The 21,061-nt window shown below is 31.7% G+C and overlaps 1 protein-coding gene across 8 annotated transcripts in view; it reads right to left on the reverse strand.

The window, feature by feature from the left end:
* The window catches only part of LOC145260741 (protein spinster homolog 1-like), a 147,780-nt gene that overhangs the window by 83,811 nt on the left and 42,908 nt on the right, over positions 1-21,061 (reverse strand). For 6 of the 8 annotated variants that reach the window (XM_080119110.1, XM_080119105.1, XM_080119341.1 and 3 more), the window contains exons 2-3: positions 14,657-14,859; positions 8,424-8,575 (exon numbers count right to left, since the gene is read on the reverse strand). In XM_080119110.1, coding sequence (XP_079975236.1) covers positions 8,424-8,575; positions 14,657-14,859 — 355 coding nt within the window. Of the gene's footprint in view, positions 1-8,423; positions 8,576-14,656; positions 14,860-15,016; positions 15,144-16,424; positions 16,558-21,061 lie in introns of those variants that run through there. The other 2 variants (XM_080119432.1, XM_080119502.1) reach the window with 2 other exon arrangements.

A 21,061-nucleotide genomic window follows, 5' to 3' on the forward strand; every position in this document is an offset into this window, starting at 1 on the left:
GTTTTACAGCTTACCAACTAATTTAATTTATTTAATGTTGAATTCAGTAATCTTGGAAAACAGGTTTATGCTTCAAATATTTATTAATGGTGTTTAGTTTGGTTCTTTTGTAAATGAAAATTGTCGTTTTTTGGCTTTGCAGAACAGAGAAAATGGAAAGAGGGGAAAAAAAAACAATAACAATCAATGTTTAGAGAATTTAATATCTTCAAACAGATCTGGTTGCATTAGGTATCAATTTTGGAACACATTCTAAGCATAAGTGAATAAAGTGTAGACTATCTTATTTTAATTTAGTTTTATGCAAAAGGATTGAAAAGAGTTGGGTGGTTAGAAGCCCTTCATGAAAATTGAGCTATCTCCAGCTTTTGTAAAATTTTAACAGTACTATTATGGCATCTAAGTGCTAAATAATAATTAATCTTGAGTGATAATCTTCTGGAGTGTGAATGTATATGTACTCTCAGTACAGTCTTCTTGGGGTCGAATGTATATGTATCCTCAGTACGAGCAATACTAAGAATTACAAATTCGTTGGTTGACTGTAATTAAATAAAGGTTTCTATATGAAATTCCATAAAGATTCCAGAGTTTGACAATGAAGATGATTGGAGATTACACTAACCAAAAACATTTGGTACCATCTGACCTAATAGCAGATGCATATCAACACTTGATAAATGAACGCACTTAAACATAAATGTATATTTGTGCATGCATAGAAATAACATTTAGTCGACTTACGCCTGCTGAGTTCCAATTTTTCAATTTTGACCCATTAGCAGCCATTTTTTTTTCATCTGTGAGAGAGGTCGCAGTGAAGAAGAAAGGGTGGGGGTCAATTAAATTACAAATGTTTCTGCAATTTATCAAGAACCTTCAAATGTGACACAGATTCACCAGACCAAATATGACAAAAGCGTTCCATACATGATCTGATAGTAGATTTCTAGAGGTAGAGAATAGCTTCAAGTGTGAGAAAACGTTTAGAGTGATAGAGAGAACCAATTTTACAAGTAGCAGAAATAACAATGGATTTAATATATGAACTCCAAGAAACATTTGATGAGAAGGAAAGACCAAGAAGTTTTAGAGTCAATTTCTCATTGAGAGCAAAGTCGTCCATAAGAATTTCAGGATTGGTTGTTTTACGGCATATCAACCCTTTTCAGGTTATTTAATGCCAAATCCAAAGAGTGAAGAAAAATTTTTTAATAGAATATATTTGTTGTTTTCAAGTCGGTTTCTATTTAACCCATAGTTGGGACCCTAACAGGTACTACCACTCCGGGTCAGAGTGGACCTGGTAGCAATGGCAATTAAAGGGTGGCTCCACACTCCCCAAAGCCCACAAGCTAAGGCCTCACCACTGGATATAGTTTAAGGTCATATCCAGGACCAGAGAATCTCAGAAAGAAAAGGGAAGAAACAAGCATTATATATGCAAAACTTCATGAAGAGGTTGCAATATAAAAGCTTGGAAGAAAGGAAAATGCCCCCCTTCCATCTTGGTAGAAAAGCAAGTGCTTGCTGTGAATGTCTTACATAAAGAAACCAGAGATTGGAATTTAGTGGAGCACCTTCCAAGTAAACAATAGTAGAGAAAGGTCTGTGAGAAACAGGCTGTAGAGAGAGATTATGCCCCCACTAGATTTCAAAGTCAATTTTGTACTCTGTCAACACAAGAAAGAGTACCACTAATTTTCAGTTTCTGAAGATCCAATTGCAGTAATAATTTAACCTTTATTCTGCCAATCATAGAATTTATTTTTCAATATAATTTTTTAAATATAAGTTTATCATAACCTGTAGACTACATAAATAATTTTTGCAGTTTATGCCAGTCAGTAGCACTCATCCTAGGTGGATTGAAGCGGCTTTCTCAGGAGGAAATCTCAATTTATAAGCAGTCCTTGGTCGCATGCATAATTGCAGTTTATGTGAAAGCAATATACATGAACCATGGCAAGAAATAGTTATTTTAGTGCAAATATGTGATAAAAATCGAATATGGAATAGAATTATAAATTCTACGTAACTTCAAAAATTAACTTCCATTCACAGAACAATTCAGTACTAATTTAAACTGTTTTTATACAGTATTCTCTTGCGCATAAGTTCAATCTCAATTAAATAGAAAATTGTTTCTATTTTATAGAGGATGAACATATTTAAAATGGACATTGTGAAAGCAGTTCTTACAAAAATAAACACATACATACCTACGTTTTAAATCATGGGTTTTGCATTTACACAATTTGTATATAAATATTTCTTTTGATTTAATTGCTTTTGAAACAAGAATTTTATAAATACAAACTTGAAACAAACACTGCCGTTCCAACATGTCAGCACAATTTTCACTTGTGTAGGTTATTTCATACTTAATGATAATACTCAGAGTTTGTTGGGTTTTTTTTTTTTAGTAAGAATTAAAAACTTCCTATGCTTTTTTTTTTTTTCGAGAATCCTATACTCTGTGCAGAGTTTATGGTTTCAAACAGCCTCTTAAGATTTGAAACAGAATTTTTTTTATATTTATTTTCAAAATTTTTGGAGATGATAATTGATAATTTGTATTGTTTCGATTATTCTTGGATGTTATTCTAACAATGTTTCCACTGATGTAATCTGACCTTTTTCAGATACATCAAACCAAACTCTGGAATCTACAGAATTTCAAATTGAACCTTTTATGGGAGTAACTTACTCGCATTTCATCAGCCGTGACCCAGTAGAAGTTTTAATTCATAATTGTATTCTTAATATCGCCTGAAGTACTGGGCCTTCAACCTCTGGAAGACTACCTCTTAGAATTGATTATTATTTAACATTTATATCCGTTTGTGCAAAAATCCAAGAGGAGAACGATAGCCTGAATAACCCAAATAATACAAATGGCATTTTGTATTTTTTATTTTTGCAGGATGGGTTTTTAGTCTCTGATTGCAGCTAAGAAATTGTGGTTCTACTATTCATATAGGAGATATTTTGTGTTTTTTGGTTGTTGCGGCGTTCATGCTAGATTGGTTGGGCTAGCTCCATCAAACAAATTCATTGCATCCTATATAACGGCCAACCAGGCGTGGCGGTCAGAATCTATTTCCGCCACTAGTGAAAGCCATTTGTGGTTTCATCAGCAGAGCCTGTAGAGGCGGAGGGGGATAATTTCAGTATCCTGAGCCAAGTCTTGAGTTGGCCACTGCGGTGTTTCTTCCAATTTGGTGATGGTGCTGGGTTGATGGCTTCACAAATGAGGTCACCACTTATCAAGCCTTGGAACGATAAGGGTTAATGCGTATATGGTAATAGAAATTGACTATTTGTCTTGGGGAGACTCCATGTTTTGACAAGCTTCTGGGTTTGACCTTTACTTCTGATCTGAAATGGAACATGCACATCAAGTCTGTTGCCAAGGCCGCTGGGAAAATAGTGGGATCCTTCTACCGCTCCAGAAGATATCTCACTTTCTGATGCAATTCTCTATCTGTATAAAAGCCAGGTACATCCAAGGATGGAGTACTGCTACCACATCTGGGCTGGAGCTGCTAAAAACAACCTATCCTGCCTTAACAGCATACAAAATAGACTTCGTGGCTCAGAAGAGACGTTGTGAGCCTGTCTTTGTTTTATCGTTATTTCCATGGCAAGTGCTCATCTGAGCTCCAATCTCTGGTCCCCCCTCATTAATCTTTCATGAAAAATACCCGTCTAGCTGAAACAACTGTCAGTAATTTTCCCCACTCTTTATCTGTGCCTAAATCAAAACAGATTCCATGAACAAAGCTTCTTTCTTAGAAGTGCATGCCTGTTTGCCTGTTTCCCACCTGACTACAATTTAGATTCTTCAAGTCCAACGTAAACAAATTCCTGAGGAAAGACACTATCAAAAATCTCCAATACTAACGATTACTACGATACTATCCCATTGATTACTGTACATGCAATAACCCTTATCCCCAAGTGGCTTCTAGGCCTTGATAAGAGGTGACCTCCATGTAAAAAAAAAAAAACAACGATGTTGCAGTCAGCCAGAAAGCAGGCTAGGGGAACAGAGTTCCACAGCTGGACAATTATAAAAAAGAAGCTTTGTTCATGAAACTGGCATTTAGATTTAGGCACAGATAGAGATTGGGGGAAATTGTTGATTTTGAGGTCTGAGAAAATTATTGATATTTGGGACGTATATTTTCAGCACCCCGATTATGCAAGAATTGGAACAGAATAACTTTAGCCAGACATTGTATTTGTCAATCAAAACATCTTTCCAAGTAAATATTCTCAATGAGAAAGTCTCTGAATACCCACTTGATTAAAAGTATAGACATTTATGGATCAATAAATTTGGGAAGTTTACGACGCTAACAGTGACATTAATAAAACCCTAATTTCATATACCAAATAGATCAAGTTCAGCTTCTTAATATACTGAACATGTCTATGTGATCAATGTATTTGAACTAATTGATTTGCATATAGATTTGCAAAATAACATATCATTAATTCACTATTAGTTATTGTTTACGAATTCAATTACTGTTTTCACTTCATTATTACAAAAGAATTGTATTAACATATATTTGCAGATCATGAATAAAAATAAGCATTTTGGGTAAAAAGAGACCCCACCCACTCTTTTCAGATCAATTTACTTCTGGACGTGATCTGGTTCAACATTGTAAATTATACCATCCCCTTAAGCACATTAATTGCATTACAAATTAAATCCCACCATAATGTATTTTGGTTCATTGCTACACCAGACAGTCAGGTCATTCATTTTTTTATATTATCAATTAAAAACAAAGCCCCCTCACCTTTTCAAAATAACTGCTTTTTCATTATTATTATTATTATCATCATTATTATAGGTAAAGGCTTAACATTTTGAGTGAACAAAATCTTTTTTCTGATCAATTTACTTTTTAAGGTTACAGTTTTTGGTGTCTTCAATTTTCCTGGACAACATTGGGACATGGGTCCTATTAGTTTTTATGAAAAATACTTGTAAGTTTTCTAACTTGAAACACAAACAGTCCTATTTACTTGCCTCCTCATCTTTGGATTGGAACCAAATTAAAAATTATCTCGATCTAGGCATTGTCCTACATTGACCAAAGGCGCAAATTATGAAATGTATCAGTAGTGTTGGGGCTATCAATTGAAATTGTGGTGGTGGTAGGGGAGGGGGGGGAATAAACTTTAGGGCTTTGGAAAATTTTTTTTGCCTATTTTCCAATGCCGAAAATGATTGTTTTCATCGTTTACTTATTTTTCCATGGCTCATATTAATGATGAAATGATATTGATTTTAAACTACTAGTGAAACTAAAATCTATAGCTCATCTCCATAAAGATATTCCTATGTTTGGGGAAAGATATGTACATTTTTTTTCCTTTCCTTTTTGCAGTATCTCTCCCCCAAAAGAAACAACTCTACATTTACAAATTTAAAAGAACTTTAATCGGTAATTGTATCGGAATTGGGAATTTAGCACAAAATATGTGATTGTATCAAAATCTGGAAAAATATTGGAATCATCCCATCACTAACAGCTAACCAAAAGGTCATGGTTAAAAGAAAAAAAAAAAAAAAAAGGCAAAAAAAATTACTTGTTTTGTTATACAGTCTCAATAACAAAGCATATGAGTGACAACAATTACAACATTATGTTGAACTTATTCACAGACAAATTCATTATCAAAATGTTTTATGTTTGGAATCATGCTAAAAACTATTCAGTTGTTAGTGTAATTGGAGCACTGAAAATATACTTGGCCCAATATTGTTGCATGTATGTTGGACAATTAGTTATTTTAACAGCGTATTTACATTATAAACAGGAAAGCCATTTTAAAACCATAAAATGATTAAATATTCTAAAATATCTGACAATTAAAAAAAAAGAAAGACAATGCTTGATACTGAACATGTGAGGTGTCCACTTTCCGAAGTTCTCTCACAACTTTTATACATTCAAGTACAAAGTTTAAAAATGGATCGGCTGTTCAATTGATTATGGGTCAAAATGATTTTTAATCTTTTCTAGAAATTAAAAATTTCCCCTTCTTTCTTACTGTCGATTTCCCCTCACTCTCTATCTGTGCCTAAATCTAAATGCAAAATTCTATGAACAAAGCTTCTTTCCTATAACTCCCCACTTGTGGAACTGTATCGCAGGCCTGCTTTCCAGCTGACTATGATATGGTAGTGTTCAAGTCCAATGTAAACAAGTTCTTGTTGAGCCGTCCTCTTAAACACTCAAATTCTACTCAACTTCTACCACTAATAATCACTATGCTGTTGACTTACTGACCACCTTACACTCATTAACCCTTTTCTTCAAGTGGCCTTCAAGCTTGGACACATGGTTACTTCCTTGTAAAAAAAGTATCCGCCAATTTGGGTGGATTTTGTGTTTTGAACTGAATTTTAAGATTTGGAACATTGTAGGGCAAAGTGATTGTGCACACTTGAATGTGAAAGTTGCAACGGGTGCATATATGCATGAATTCTTGCTGCAATATTGGATTTTGAATATGTAAAAAAAATGCTAAAAACGGTATTTTGCATAAGGATAGATTAAATTTAGAAAGTGAAAAATTCCATTAGAAGTTTAAATTAAGATGACGCAGCAGAATATTTGAAATTTTGATGCAAGGATTGATAATTTGGACTACTGTTCTCATTTCAGGTGTTGTTCGTCCAACATTTTGGCTGATGCAACCTCTGTCTTCAGGGGTATCTTTCTGTCAAACTTGGGAGTCTGCGCAAAATTTCGAATGGAACCCTTTATTTAATAGATGAGAATAGCATGCTGTTCCCTATGACCAGATAGAAGTTTTAAGTAATTCGCAATTGTATTTTTTATCGCCTGCACAGAGGCTTGAACAGTTAAACGGCTGAAAAGTGTTGCAACTGAATTTTACATAGTATTTTATCTTTTACACCACAGGTCCTTACAGTAGGATATGATGTCAAAGACACAAAGTCATTAACGATATGTAGTGACTAAGTTGATCAGACCTTTTACTTAATTGCTAAATTGCAAGAAAAAGCAGTTCGGTTTTTGGACAGCTGCTTCTTCCCTTATAGGAAATGGACAAGAATATTATACATGTATATTGCAAACAAAAAAAAAAAATAAAAAAAAATGACCCTCCTCCAAAAGAAAACATTGTAAAACCCCGAAATTCACATACTGATTTGCAAAATGGTGTATCATTAATTCACTATTATTGTATATAATCAAAGATGGTTTTCATTAAAAACTTCTATTAAAGCATATTTTTTAGATTGTAGATAAAAACAATGTATTTTAGATAAATTAACCTGAAAAGAGACTTTCAGATAAATTTACTCCTAGGTGTTGAGATTAGGTCTAATATTGTAAATTTTAAAATTTTAAACAAAGTCCCCCCCCCACAAAAAAGACAAACATACACAAACTAGTGGCAAAGAAAACAAGTTAGTGAGTATTCACATCCACCCCCATATTAATTCCATTACAAAATTGAATTCTAATAGATTTTGGTTCATTTGCTATTTCATCCTTTTGTTATATTTTTAAATTAAAAGTAAATCCCAAAAATGAATTCAAGATAAATAAAACGTATAACATACAATTTTAAAGAGCACAACAGAAAATTTCATAAATGTAAGAAAACAAACCCACAACCCCAATATGAAAACAGAAATCAAACTACATATGAATATGGAAAAAAAAAAACATGTGAAAATAGATTACAAATTATGGGTTTAGAAAAATGTTGATTTTGTTATGAGATCTATTATCTATTTCTATTGAGGTTACAGCAATTTCTTGTATTTACACAAAAAGACAGACTTTCTACTTTTTAATAGCATTTTAATATACTTTTAACAGCATTTTTAATATACTTATACTATAATATACTTAGTCAATGCCTTAAAGTTAAATAATTTGCTTTTTGCATTGCAAAAGGAACTAATTGACTATCTTTTTTTTTTAATTCGATAATTGTTTTCATTATACTATTATCCACAGTTCTATTTACAAATATTTTTTTATATTGTGAATAAATGCTTAGTATTTTGGATGAAAAGAGTCATTACAATTAATTTACTGCTAGGGATACAGGTTCTTGTTTTTTTTTCACTGGGTAATGGCAGAACATAAGTCCTGCTACTTCTGTATAATGCTGACTATGATTATAAATCATTAAAATCAAAAGGTATTTTATATCTGCAGAGCCTTTATTGCTGTCATCTAAAAAAAAAAAAAAAAAAAAAACCGAACTCCTTTAACACAAATTATGTAGGTAAAAGATCAATTCTAACAAACTATATTTACAAGTTGTTGAACTGGGTTCTAAAAGCCTGATGAACCTGAACAATTAACATGCAGTATTGCTCATTTGTTAACTTAAAGCAAGGTACTTACCTACCAACTGGAATGGCAAAGTAAAAAAACATAAGCGCTTTTGATCGCGCTTCCTTCACATACAGATCGGCAATGATGGTCGGAGCAATAGTCGAGTAACTGGCTTCTCCAATGCCGACTAATGCCCTCAAAGTAATAAAAAGAGAAAAATACTGTGGGGAAAAAAAAAATAGAAAAAGTTTTTAAATAAATGATAAGACATTAAACTACAAGAAAATTGAGCATATAAAATATTTAAAAACACAAAGAAAAACATTTATAATTTTAAAGTGCTTTGACCTCAGCAAATGTGATTAGTTTCGAATTTGCCATTATCTTGTTTATATATATTTTATCCATTATCTTGTTTATATATATATATAAGAATTATTTATTATAATTATCAAGCCCCTTTAAGGATGGACACAGTCTGGGAAATATAAACTAAGAGGAAATCAACTAGGATTTATAAATCATTCATGACTTCCGCTCATTTGAACACTCTAGATTGTCTAATGTTCGCATCCGAATTTGGCATTTCTTTCATTCCTGTGGCAATTATTGGGTGGTATGGAGGTAAAAGCTTAGCAAATGGAGTCAAAGGTGGCCTCATGGCTGGATTCAAATATCCCAACCAACAAGAATTGTCACCGCCTACACTGATGATTGCATAAGCATGAAACACTAGTGTCTGTAGGTAATAAAAGAATTATTTAATTATGCACACATTTATATCCTCTCCAGTCGTGTGTGTATGTATACAAGTTTGTTTTGTTATTTTACAGCATATCAATCCTTTTGGGGTTATTTAATGCAGAATATATTTTGGTCAAAGCTTTTATGCTTCAAGTTCTATCTTTAAATAATCAACATAATCTACAAACCATTTGGATGCAAAATAGAGTAATTTCATTTGTAGGCGTATATATTTTATAGATATGTAGTTCAATGATTGTCTTTGTGGCTGCACCAGGATAAAAAACAACACAAGTTGTTGGCATAATTCAGTTGAACTCAGTGTGTGTGTGTGTGTGTGTGTGTGTGTGTGTGTGTGTGTGTGATGCCATCACAACTGTTGTCCGTTGATAGCTAGTTGTTTGGTTGTGTAGGTACCCAGTGATTATCTTCTCTGCCCAACCTGCTCTCATTCAACTAACTTCTCTTGGGGAACCTCCAAGCTGCTAACCATTGTCTACTTCTACAAACTAAAAACTGTCGTAAGACTAATTCTAAATATATTGACTTTAGGATCAGAAATCTTATGTCCACATCTTTTTGTCTTACTTGGACACTACCTAGCTAACTACCCATCCTACTGTCTTTATGTGCATTAAAGAATCCTTTTGAACCATTGTTATGACTTTACAAAAAAATTTTTTTTTTTTTTTTTTTTTTTTTAAACTTCTCGCAACTTTCTCCTTTATGAATCATTTCCTAACACTCCCCAGAGGGGGAGCAGCTTCCATAGTATCACAAATATATAGACTTTAATGCATTCTATTTAACTTGTAGATTGACAGATCAATGAGAACTGATTGAGCTGTCATACCAAGCATGGTTGGAGATGGTCCCAATTTAAGATCTTAGAGCATTACTATAGTTAACATCATCAATGTTATTGAGTGATATTTACCAACCGGACAGAGAAATTGAAAATAAGGTAAAACGTCAGCTGTTGAGAAGGTTACAATAACTTCAAATTATGACAATGTTTCTAAATGACACGTTTGTTAAGTAACAGTTAAAGTAGTAATACATACAGACAATAAAACATTTTGGATAATCACAGATTTTAAGGGGGTTCTGCTAAAATCATATTTTGAAAACCAAAGCACTTTAGGTCCCCAAAATACCACCATTTTGTTCAGAAATTAATAATAATAATAATAATAATGAAGATTATATATTTTAAGAGTTTTAAGCAAATAAAGTGATAAAAATGTGAACATCATAAAATGGCGTTTTCAGTAAGGTTTTATAAAGACCTTCCATGATTTGTGAATGATCGTACTACATTTGTATTTAGAATTTTGTCATGAAATTTGGATACTAACCACAAGACTTGATAGTTTGGGGTGTCCAAAATACTTTTGACCACTCGTTTTTTTTTTGTTGTGTTAAAAAGACTTTAACATGACAAGTATTGAATTTCTTCATACACCCACTGTCAAGTAAATCAATCTTTTTACAGACTTTTTTTGTTATTGTTGATTTTTATTCCAGAACGAATTTAAAAAAAAAAAAAAAAAAAATTAATTTGAAAATATGAATATGAAAAAAATGTTCTTACATGTTTAAGAGGTATTCAGTTATAATAGCTAATTAAAGCAATCCCAACCAGACCGCCATTATGAACTTTTTTCAACTTGCAATTCTGCATATATTTCTGGTCAAATTTTTACAATATTTATGATTAAAAAGACAAGAAAATAAGCTTTCTAACTGTATAACTTGTGTGGATTAGTTTTTAACAGTGAACTAAACAGTATTTTGGTTTGATTAACTGAAAATGTGAAATATGATTTTTTAGTTCACGTGTTCAAGCAGTACTCCCCCCCCCCATATATATTTTTATTTTTTTTACAATGTTTTCAGCAGATTATTATCGAATGGAAAATAATCTAGCCGATTATAAAAAAAATTGCAAAATCAATACTTAAATATTTGTAGAAAGTGTTCAGTCTCTAATGAAGTTAAATAAAAACGTCTTAAACTGGAAAGTTTATAAATGAAACAGTGTGCCACTCGATTGAAAAAAAAAAAAAAAAAAAAATGAAATGTAATTGAAAATAAAAATCAACTTCATTCAAAATTTGTTAACGATTTGTCAGCTTAAGCAAAAAGCTTCTTTTTTTTTTTTTGCTATTTAAATAGGTGGGCAAAAAATACTTGATACTTTTCCAAACATTACATTTTCTATTAAAGTGATGTCACTTGTTTTAAATAAATTTATTTTTGTCTGTTGTGATTCTTGTAAAGTTTCACACCCCTCATTTATGTAAATTTACATATTTAAAAGTAATTTGATGTTTTGATGTTCAAAATCTAAGGCATAACATTTTCAAAAGCCAATAACTATGAACTACTAACTGTAAATATACATGTCAAATGCCCTCTTAAAAAAAAACACAAAAAAACTCTAAATCCTACCTCTAACCCTAGGTTAGAGTGGCAAGCTTCCTCCTAAAACCTTTAGCCCTAACAATAATGCTAAGTCCGAGTGGCAAGCTTCTATATAACAGGCACGAGGGGAAAACAAATGAACACATATCTAAGAAAACGGCAGAAACACTAAAGGATGACCTCCAATCTGTAGTGGAATGAGGACAAAAATGGATGGTCACATTCAATGTTGACTAAGCTTGTTTCCTTTAATAATTACAAGAAACCTTCTCTACTACCAATAGCAATGGCCAAGAACACATTACCCAAAAGTACTTCCTTTAAACTCCTTAGCCTAACGTTTACAGGGAACATGAACTGGAAGAGATATGCTGAGAGCATTGCCAAGGCTGCTGCAAAGAAGGTAAGCTCTCTCTAACATGCTAGAAAACTACTTACGCCTGAAAGTATCCTATACCTCTATAAGGCCACCATTCGCCCATGTATGGAGTACTGTTGTCACATTTGAGCTGGTGCATCTGCTGCTTGTCTCACTCCTGGACAGGGTTCAAAAGAGAGTCGCCAACCTGATAGGTCCTGAACTGACATCTAAGCTTCAGCCTCTGTCCCACCGACAAAATGTTGCATCCCTCTACCTGTTCTACAAGTACTTTAATGGTGAATGATCTGACAAACTACAAGCACTTGTGCCCCCTCGACGTGACTACCCCAGATAAACCCGGCAAGCAGCTAAGTCCCACACCTTCACAGTAGAGATCTCTAGGTGTAAGAAAGCCTTCTACTCCAATAGTTTCTTCCCCAGAACTGCTAGACTTTGGAAATCCCTTCTGGGATTCTGCTTTCCCAACTGTACTGATATGCAGAGGTTCAAGTGTAATGTGAACAAACATCTTGCTACTCACCTCCCTTCATAATGCCCCTGCAACTTATGTCCCCGATAGTAGCCCTCTACTTCAAAGTGGCACTGTGCCTTGTTTGGGGTAAAAATTGATTAAGAAAAATAAATAAAATAAATAAATTGGTCAACTGTCCTAAAACGCTAGAAGGGTCTCAAAATGGTGAATTATTTTACATTTTTGTGAAACCAACCCCCACTTTAAATTCTAAAATTGTTTTTGTTTTGTTTCTATCGTATCCTCAGAATGTTCACACAATTTCCCTTAGCCCTATCAGAGTGGTACCTTCCATAGTTGCACAAAAATCCTCTTAAAACTACACATTAGGAAAAAAAAAAAAAAAAAAAAAAAAAAAAAAGAGCACACAGGATTTATCTCCTATAGAAAAAAAAAAATGGTTAATGCCCTAAAACGCTGGAATGGCTCAAACTAGGGAATCATTTTACATTAAATTCTAAAATATTTATTTATCCTTCATTAAAGTTTTTCATGTAATTTCCTACAAAAGTAGAATCACATTTTGGAGAGGTGGTCAGATGGAGAGGTGGGGGTAGAGGTAACGTAAGGTATTAATCTTCAATAATACCAAAGAAATATTGCAATATATTCATATTTAAACAGTCCTAGATTTAAATTTCAGTTTTTTTGTACATAAAATGCATTAAAATTCAACTTTGAGTTCTCCAACTTCTTTTCTTTTAATAAATACATGGCATAATTAAGAAATTGTAACATTATGTGCATTAACTGCATATTATTTAGAAATCATTAATTTGTAGAGATTTTCAATAGCATATTCTGATTCCTCACACAAAAATACACTTATATGGCAAATTTCATTGTTTAATCTTCTGTTTTAACGAAGATATAACATTTTTACTGTAAAAGTAGTGTAAAAAAAAAAAAAATGTGAAGAAACACACTTTTTAAAGAGGGAAAAATATTCAAACGTGTGAAGCACAAAAATAGTCATAACTTCCTTAATTTTAATTGGATTTTATAAATGTAAAAAAATTCTTTCTTAGCTCATCAAGCTTTTTCTATGTATGCCATTATTGAAATATTTTAAGCCATTTCAATTTTTTTTTTTTTATGTGTATTACTAGTTAAAGTGAATGTAATGTTTTATGAGGTTGGTGTTTCAAGTTTAATGATATTGAAACCAATGAGATCTTCAAACTTGCATTTGTCAGTTGACTGAATTATTCTGAGTGATACTTGCCAGGTAACTAATTATACAGTTTCTAAATTCAATATAATGATTTCATGATCTTGTTTCATAAATCAAGGGTTTTTTTTTTTTTTTTTTGTTTTTTACAAAGGCGTCACCACTTATCAAGGCCTGGAGGCCACTCGAGGATAAGGGTTAATAAGTGTACAGAAGTCAATGGGAAAATGTAGTAATCCTTAGTAGTGGGAATTGGGTAAATTGGATTACTTAAGGGGATAACTCATCAAGAACTTGTTGATGTTGGACTTGAAGACAACCATATTGTAGTCAGTTGGAAAGCAGGAAAATGGAACAGTGTTCTACAGGCGTGCAGTTCTAAGAAGCAAGCTTTGTTCATGGGATCTACATTTAGGTTTAGGCACAGATAAAGCACAGATAAAGAGTTTAGTAATATTGAAACTGATGAGATCTTAAAGACTTCAAATTTGCATTTAAATTTTGTCAGAAAGTTTACTGGATATTCTTAAATGACACATTTCAAAGTTTTCTAAGTAACAATTGAAGTGAATGTGATGTTTTTTATAGTTTGTGGTTTCAAGCTTGGTAACTAATATTGAAACTGATTAGATCTTCAAAACTTTCAATTTTTGACTGAATTATTCTGAGTGATATTTGCCAGGTAATGGTACCATTGAATGTAATTGTTCCTGAAATTTCTGAATTTCCTCTGCATTATCTTAGAGAATTAGAAAATATAACAAAACTTCATCTGGAATTGTTTGATCCATAATATCAGAGTGAAATAACATTACACAAGTTTGGTTAGTAATTTTTTAATTTGGTTAGTAAACGAAAACCGTTGTCAAGGATCAACTAAAGTTTAATTTGTCCAAAGAGGCCTGATAAAATATTTATAAGCCAATATGCTATAACTTTTGTACATTTTTAACAAGCCTACCATATAAGAGTTTTGAAAAAGCCTGAAACAAATCAGTGGGAGAAATTTCACTGATAAAATATTTTAAAAAACTTAAATTAAAAAGAAAAAAAAAAGTCTTACTTACATCTCTTTTGACATAAGAACCAGCTAATGTGACACAGGACCAGAATAGGATTCCTACAGACATCAGATACTTCCGGTTGAATCTATCCCCTAGGTAACCAAAGATTGGTGAGAATGCCATGTAACTAAGAATGAAAACCGTTTGAAGGAGACCAGATTCTTTATTATTCAAAGAATAATACTCTTTTACATCTTTTAAGATACCTGCAAAGAAAAAGTTTTCAATAGATCAGACAGACATACAATTTAAGTGCAATCTTATATTCTCGGATTAAGTTTTCTTTTTTTTTTTTTCAAAAATAGTTTATTTACAAATTAGTGATGAAATAATTCTAATATTTTCCGATTTTGATACAATTACCGATTTTGTTCCATCGTCTCGATTCAGTGTTTTTAAATCTTTAAATATACAGCTATAGTTTTTATTCTTAATTTTGGATTAATGTAAAAACCCATGTAATATATGCATATATCTTGGCAAATATAAAAATATACTTGTGGAGGGAGGTGATATATAGATTTTAATTTTACTGATAGTTTAAAATATATATTTATCATTGATACTAGCAATGATAAATTAAGTTTAAAAAAGAAAAAAATTTAAGTATTAGAAAATAGGCACAAATTTTTCTGATCCAGAGATCTAAAACAGCTGATTTTTCCAATTAATCATTCCAACACTACAATAAGCCAATAGAATGACAGGATTATTTAAATAATTTTGCAATTGTTATCATCATGTTCAGTTTAACGTCCATTACTGATATGCATAGCATAGCTTTCAGAAATTGACTTGTAAACTAACCTATCCCCTGCCAGTTATTTAACTATCTTTTTGTCCAGTTTATTTTTATCACTTCCTCCCATGTTTTCCCATATACTGTCCAAATTTAATCTATATCCACCATCATTAAATTTAAGACAGCCTTTAAAACTCACTCATTTGGTGACTTGTTAAAAAAATTAGATTTACATAAGCGTTTTACAATATAAAAAGTCACTAGAAATATTTTTATGTGAAAAAGGACTACTACATCACTTAAGTTTCAAGTTCGACACATAGCTGATGTCACTAATAAAAATTGCACGTGACTTTTATAAAGTACTAGCAGGGCTACCTGGCACTACCCTGGTCAAAATTGTAACATAACTACTTTCTTTCTTCTTTGCCCAGTCTATTCCTCTCTCTCTGGAAACAAACACATACAGCGCAAGAAAAATAACTTACTTCCTTTGATATAACATTAAAAGATGCCTGTATGTCTTGATAACATTAAATGATATATTTGACACTCAAATAATTTTTTATTTTTAAATTTTACACATACCTTCAGGATTACACTGATAAAAAAAAAAAAAATTGCAGGTGCTAGTTGTGTATTTTTTTACTTTTAGCTGGACATAGACATTTGTCCTTTATATAATTGACTAATCTTAAAATCATATGGGTCAAGATTTAAGCCCAATCAGATTATTAGCTTACAAATTACAGTTATTTAAGTGAAGTGAATTAAGTGTTGCAAATTTTCAAAGTAATAGAAAAATATGAATCCGTGTTGATAAAGCAATGCTTTTTGATGGGAGAAAAAAGGCATTAAATCACTAGAGAAGACACAATGAGTAACACTAAAAGGAGACTATGTTAATGAATAATGTTGAATTTTGTCTACAAGTTGTTTTAATCCACAGCGATTCAAAAAAGTGGTAAAAAAAAAAATATATATATAACAAATGTTATCATAGCCAATAAAAGTTATTTTGCAATCTACCTGCATCTTTTTTGGTGTTTTAAGTATGGTTTTCATTTCATCTCAAATATTAACTGTTTACAGCTTTTAAATTTCCAACCAAGATGGCTGCTGTCTTGTTCATTTTAGCTGGCCTCGTTATCGAATTTAAAAAAATCTTGGGGGGGGGGGGAGATTCGCCATTGGAGAGTCCCGTTGACACAAGGAAAGCCTTTTTTTTTTTTTTTTTAGAGGAAGTGGAGAGTAAAATCTCCCTCTATTTTTGCTCTTATTTATAATTTAATTTTGGATGGGAGGCATGGGGCAGCGGATGATAGTGGCAATGGAGTGAGGTGTTAAATTTAGTCTTAATGGATATAAACAACTCAATTAGCATGCTCTTATATTGCTATGATTTATGAAGTACTGATTATGATTAGTGTAAACTATTTATTCATTTAGGATTTATAATTATACTTTTTAGGATTACTTAAAAGAAAAACTTTTTAAAAATTCTATTGTAATTTCTGATGATACTCATCAGAATCATGCATCATTTAAATAGATTCAAATGTTTTACATAATTTAGTTTTTTTTTTCTTCTCTATTTAGATAAACAAACAAATGACATGAAAGCCAACTTAAAAAAAAAAAAAAACAGTTTATGACTTCCAAATTTTGAAATGATCATTAATATTTAATGTCATATGACAGAAAAGCCAAATATAAAGAACAATCATCAAAAACTTATTGTTCAGAATCACATGTTCATAGTTAATCGAGCACCAGTGGAAAAATTTGCATTAGGTAGATGGGAGGCTGGGGTGCAGAGACCACCGAGAGTAAGTACAGGCCAATGATCATGACAGCGTGACGTCATTAACCAGATCATCATGTAGGTATATTGTGCCTAAAGTTTCTTGTGTTCAACCACGTGATCACACTAATAACCATAAAAAATATTTTTTGTTGCCCCTTGTGATAATTTAAACCTATTTTTTTTTTCTAAAGAGAAAGAACAATTCTTCATTTGGATAATTATATAATTGCACATTCATTTGGATAATTTTAATTTAACAAATTATAACAGTCCATTCTTTTAATAATAAATAAAACTTTTCATTGAGTATTTTCAAATATTTTAAAGTTAGAAGCGTTTTTCACAAGTTTTTTTAAATTTTTTTAGTGAACCAAAATGATCGATGAATTCACCGAGCATAATTTATTTCTTTGAAATATATTTAAAACTTAAACTGTTTTATAACATTTCAACTGTAAATAATTTATGACTAAAATGGGATATGAAATGGGAAATTCTGTTTATCAAGACATAATGAACACAAATTCCTCTTAAAAATTCATTAACAAATCAGTTTTAATTTAAGTTTTGACATGAAGTAAAAATAAAGAGTACATTAAATTTTAGTTAACATTTTTTCTTGTGTTTTATTTTATAAATAAATGGATACTTCATGGGGAACGTGGACCCTGCGTAAACGGTGCTTTTATTCAATAATTGTTCCTTGAAAGCGTTTTCTTTCACTTTCTTTATATATATCTCAGACTTTTTTTTTTTTTTTGAATCGTGCGTATTTATTTTTGGGAATTTCTTTCGATTTTTGGAGGATAAATTTGATTCATACTTTGTATGGAGTGGGTATATTGTGTGTCTATATTTAAGGTGCAATTGAATAAGGCAGATCCAATAAGATTTTAACTTGTCATAGCTGATTCCATAGTCCATGACAGTATCCATTAGGCCAATCACACTTTTCAGAAAATACATTGAACAAGAAAAATGTTAGAACTTGTTAAATTTTTTTTTTTTAATGAGTTGTTATTTACAGAATTAGAAATCTGTGCTGATGTGATGCACCAATCATTAACCTCTCCCTGTTAGACAGGGTGCAAAAAAGAATTTCAAACCTAATAGGTCGTGCACTGTCAAACCTTAGCCTCACTGCCACATCCCTGTCCTTACTTTACAAATACCTTCATAGAACGTGCTCAGATTAACTTACTATACTCGTACCCTCAACATAAATACATCTGACCAATCTGACTAGTTGCAAAATCCAACTCCTACACTGTAGAGATCCCTAGATGCCAGAAATTTTCTACTCTAATAGCAATTTTCTTGGATCATTTGCCTTCATAATTCCTTCCCTGTACTGCCGGCTATACCTACATGCAGAAATTTAAATGAAATGTGAATAAATATCTTGTAATCCAACTCACCACTCAGCATGCCTCCTTATAAATTTGACCATCACAATGGTTCCATATACTTTAGTGGACATATAGTTTCTTTAGGTTGAGAAAAGATTATATATATCTTATTTATAGTATTCCGGATTTTATTGAGTTTACATAATTGATAATTCAGTAACCGTTCACATAATAAAGTTGAAGTCAGAATGAGATGACTTAAATTGTAAGCTTCAAAATTACCACCTTTGGTAATTGAGCATTCATGTATTGTTCTAACAAAATCAAGACATCAAAGAATGGATTGATAGCAACAAAAAGTGTATTTCATCGTTTGTTACAATTGTTTCAAGACCATTCGGAGAAATTCAAACCCTGTATCGTTCGAAAATTTTCACAAGAACAGTCTCTCATCAGACTGAAAACAGAAAAAAAAACAAAAAAACCTGAAACAGCAAACAAAACATTGGAAGAGATGTAGGTAAAATTTTTACTCATAGTTTTCCTTAAAAAGGAAATGGATTCCATATTGTTCATTGTAAAAGTGTTTTTTTTTTTTCACAATGTCTGATGAGAGGCTGTTAAATTTTCAAACGATATAGGGTTTGAATTTGTCTTGAAACAATTGTACCTATTTACAATGCCTCCCCACGGGACAGAGTTAGACACCAGGGTCGTTTTTTAATGTGGAGAAAAGGTACAAAAATAAAAATTGTCTCAGTCGTGAAGGATTTCTCCTCCACTAACAGAGAACAAGAAATAGAAGTGCCGCATCTGAAGAACAGATACTACACTTTGATCATGGCCAAAACGATGAAATACACTATTTGTTGCTATCAATCCATTCTTTGATGTCTTGATTTTGTTAAAACAAGATATATATATATATATATATACACACACACACACTAGCAAAAGTACCCGTCATTGACTGGGTTCAAAAACAGCCTACAGAAAATAGACTGATTCATGAAAGTATGATAGGTTATGAAAAGGAAAGGTTGTAAAGAGATAGCTTCGAATTTGGGGGTATCAAAACCAAAGCAAAATATGATGAAAGTAAAAATAAAATAGATAAACCCCATAATTTATTATACCATACCTGTTCACACTGAAACACTTATCACAATATTCTGTGGATCTATATTAAAAAACCTTGTTAAACTTTGTGACATATTTCCATTCTATGGAGGTCAGGCGCAAACGAACACCCCATAATTTTATTATACTATATTTCTTCAAACTGAAATATAATTATCAAAGTATACAGATAGATATGAAAAGTCTTTAAAGTTTGTGCCTATTTCCATTCTATGGAGGCCAGGTGCGAATGCAGACTCCACAATTTTATTATACCATCCCTATTTAAGTTAAAACATACTTATCAAAGTATTCTTATGTATATCTATATCAAAAACACTTATAAACGTTTTAAAAATTTTTTTTTATTTCCATACTTTGTGGACCAGGCGCGTAAGCAGACCCCACAATTTTAATGAGTCATCATTATGCCAGATCAAACATATCCATTCTTGTGTCTCGATACATCTATCATTATATGTGATCAGTTTTCTATAATAGTCAACCATATAGGAGCCTATTCATGACCAGACACACACACACACAGACGTTCAGCTTTATATATATATACATTGAAAAGTATGTGTGTCTGTAACCAGAACCATATCACAATTTCTCCAAAGTTTATTAACTCAATTTTATTTGTAAATTTTACTCAAGAAATAATGTCATTTATACTGTCAACCTCTCAGGCAACAATAAGATCTCAAAAGTCAAGTTTTGGCAAACTAGTCGCTCAAGTGCAAGGCTCATCCATAAAATGAGTCACAGTTTATGTACTTTACCTCAAGTACGTGAATAGCAACTCTTAATGTCTAAGTGGCACAGAACATTCTACCCATCAAGGTTACTTCCTCAAACTTAACATGATTTTGATTCTAGAAAATGGCTTAAGAGATCTAAACTGTAAAGTTAGAATCTTGCTTAATTGGTGTCTTAATTGAATATGGATAAAATTTAATGTAAATATTTGAATAAATGGAAGGTTGTGACCATATTTCCCTTAATACCCTTTAAATTGAGTGAGTGAGTGAGTGTATTTGTTTAACGGCATTTCAACCTCTAAGAGTCATTTAATGCCAAAAAAGTTTTGTTGGTATAATAGATTTTCAGTTTCTTGTAAAAAATTTTTAAGTTTCTTGAAAAAGTTTATCTTTTGAAGCAAGATGTTTTAGGTTTTCTGAAAAATTGTTTTAGTTGTAAGAGATTTGTTTTTCTAAACTGAATTTTACTTGTTTGCTTTATAGGAGTTTGAATACATTTGTTTCTTTTAAATAGTTTATGATTTGTTGGGGTTCCACTTCCTGGAACACTTTTCTAATGTTTGTTGTTTTAAAATATTTCTTCTGAGTGTGTTTGTGTTTTCTACATTCTGTCAGTAGATGTTTAAT

Source organism: Euprymna scolopes, chromosome 1 (genome assembly GCF_053919585.1).
Source record: "Euprymna scolopes isolate OS-2025 chromosome 1, ASM5391958v1, whole genome shotgun sequence".
Lineage (NCBI taxonomy): Eukaryota > Metazoa > Mollusca > Cephalopoda > Sepiida > Sepiolidae > Euprymna > Euprymna scolopes.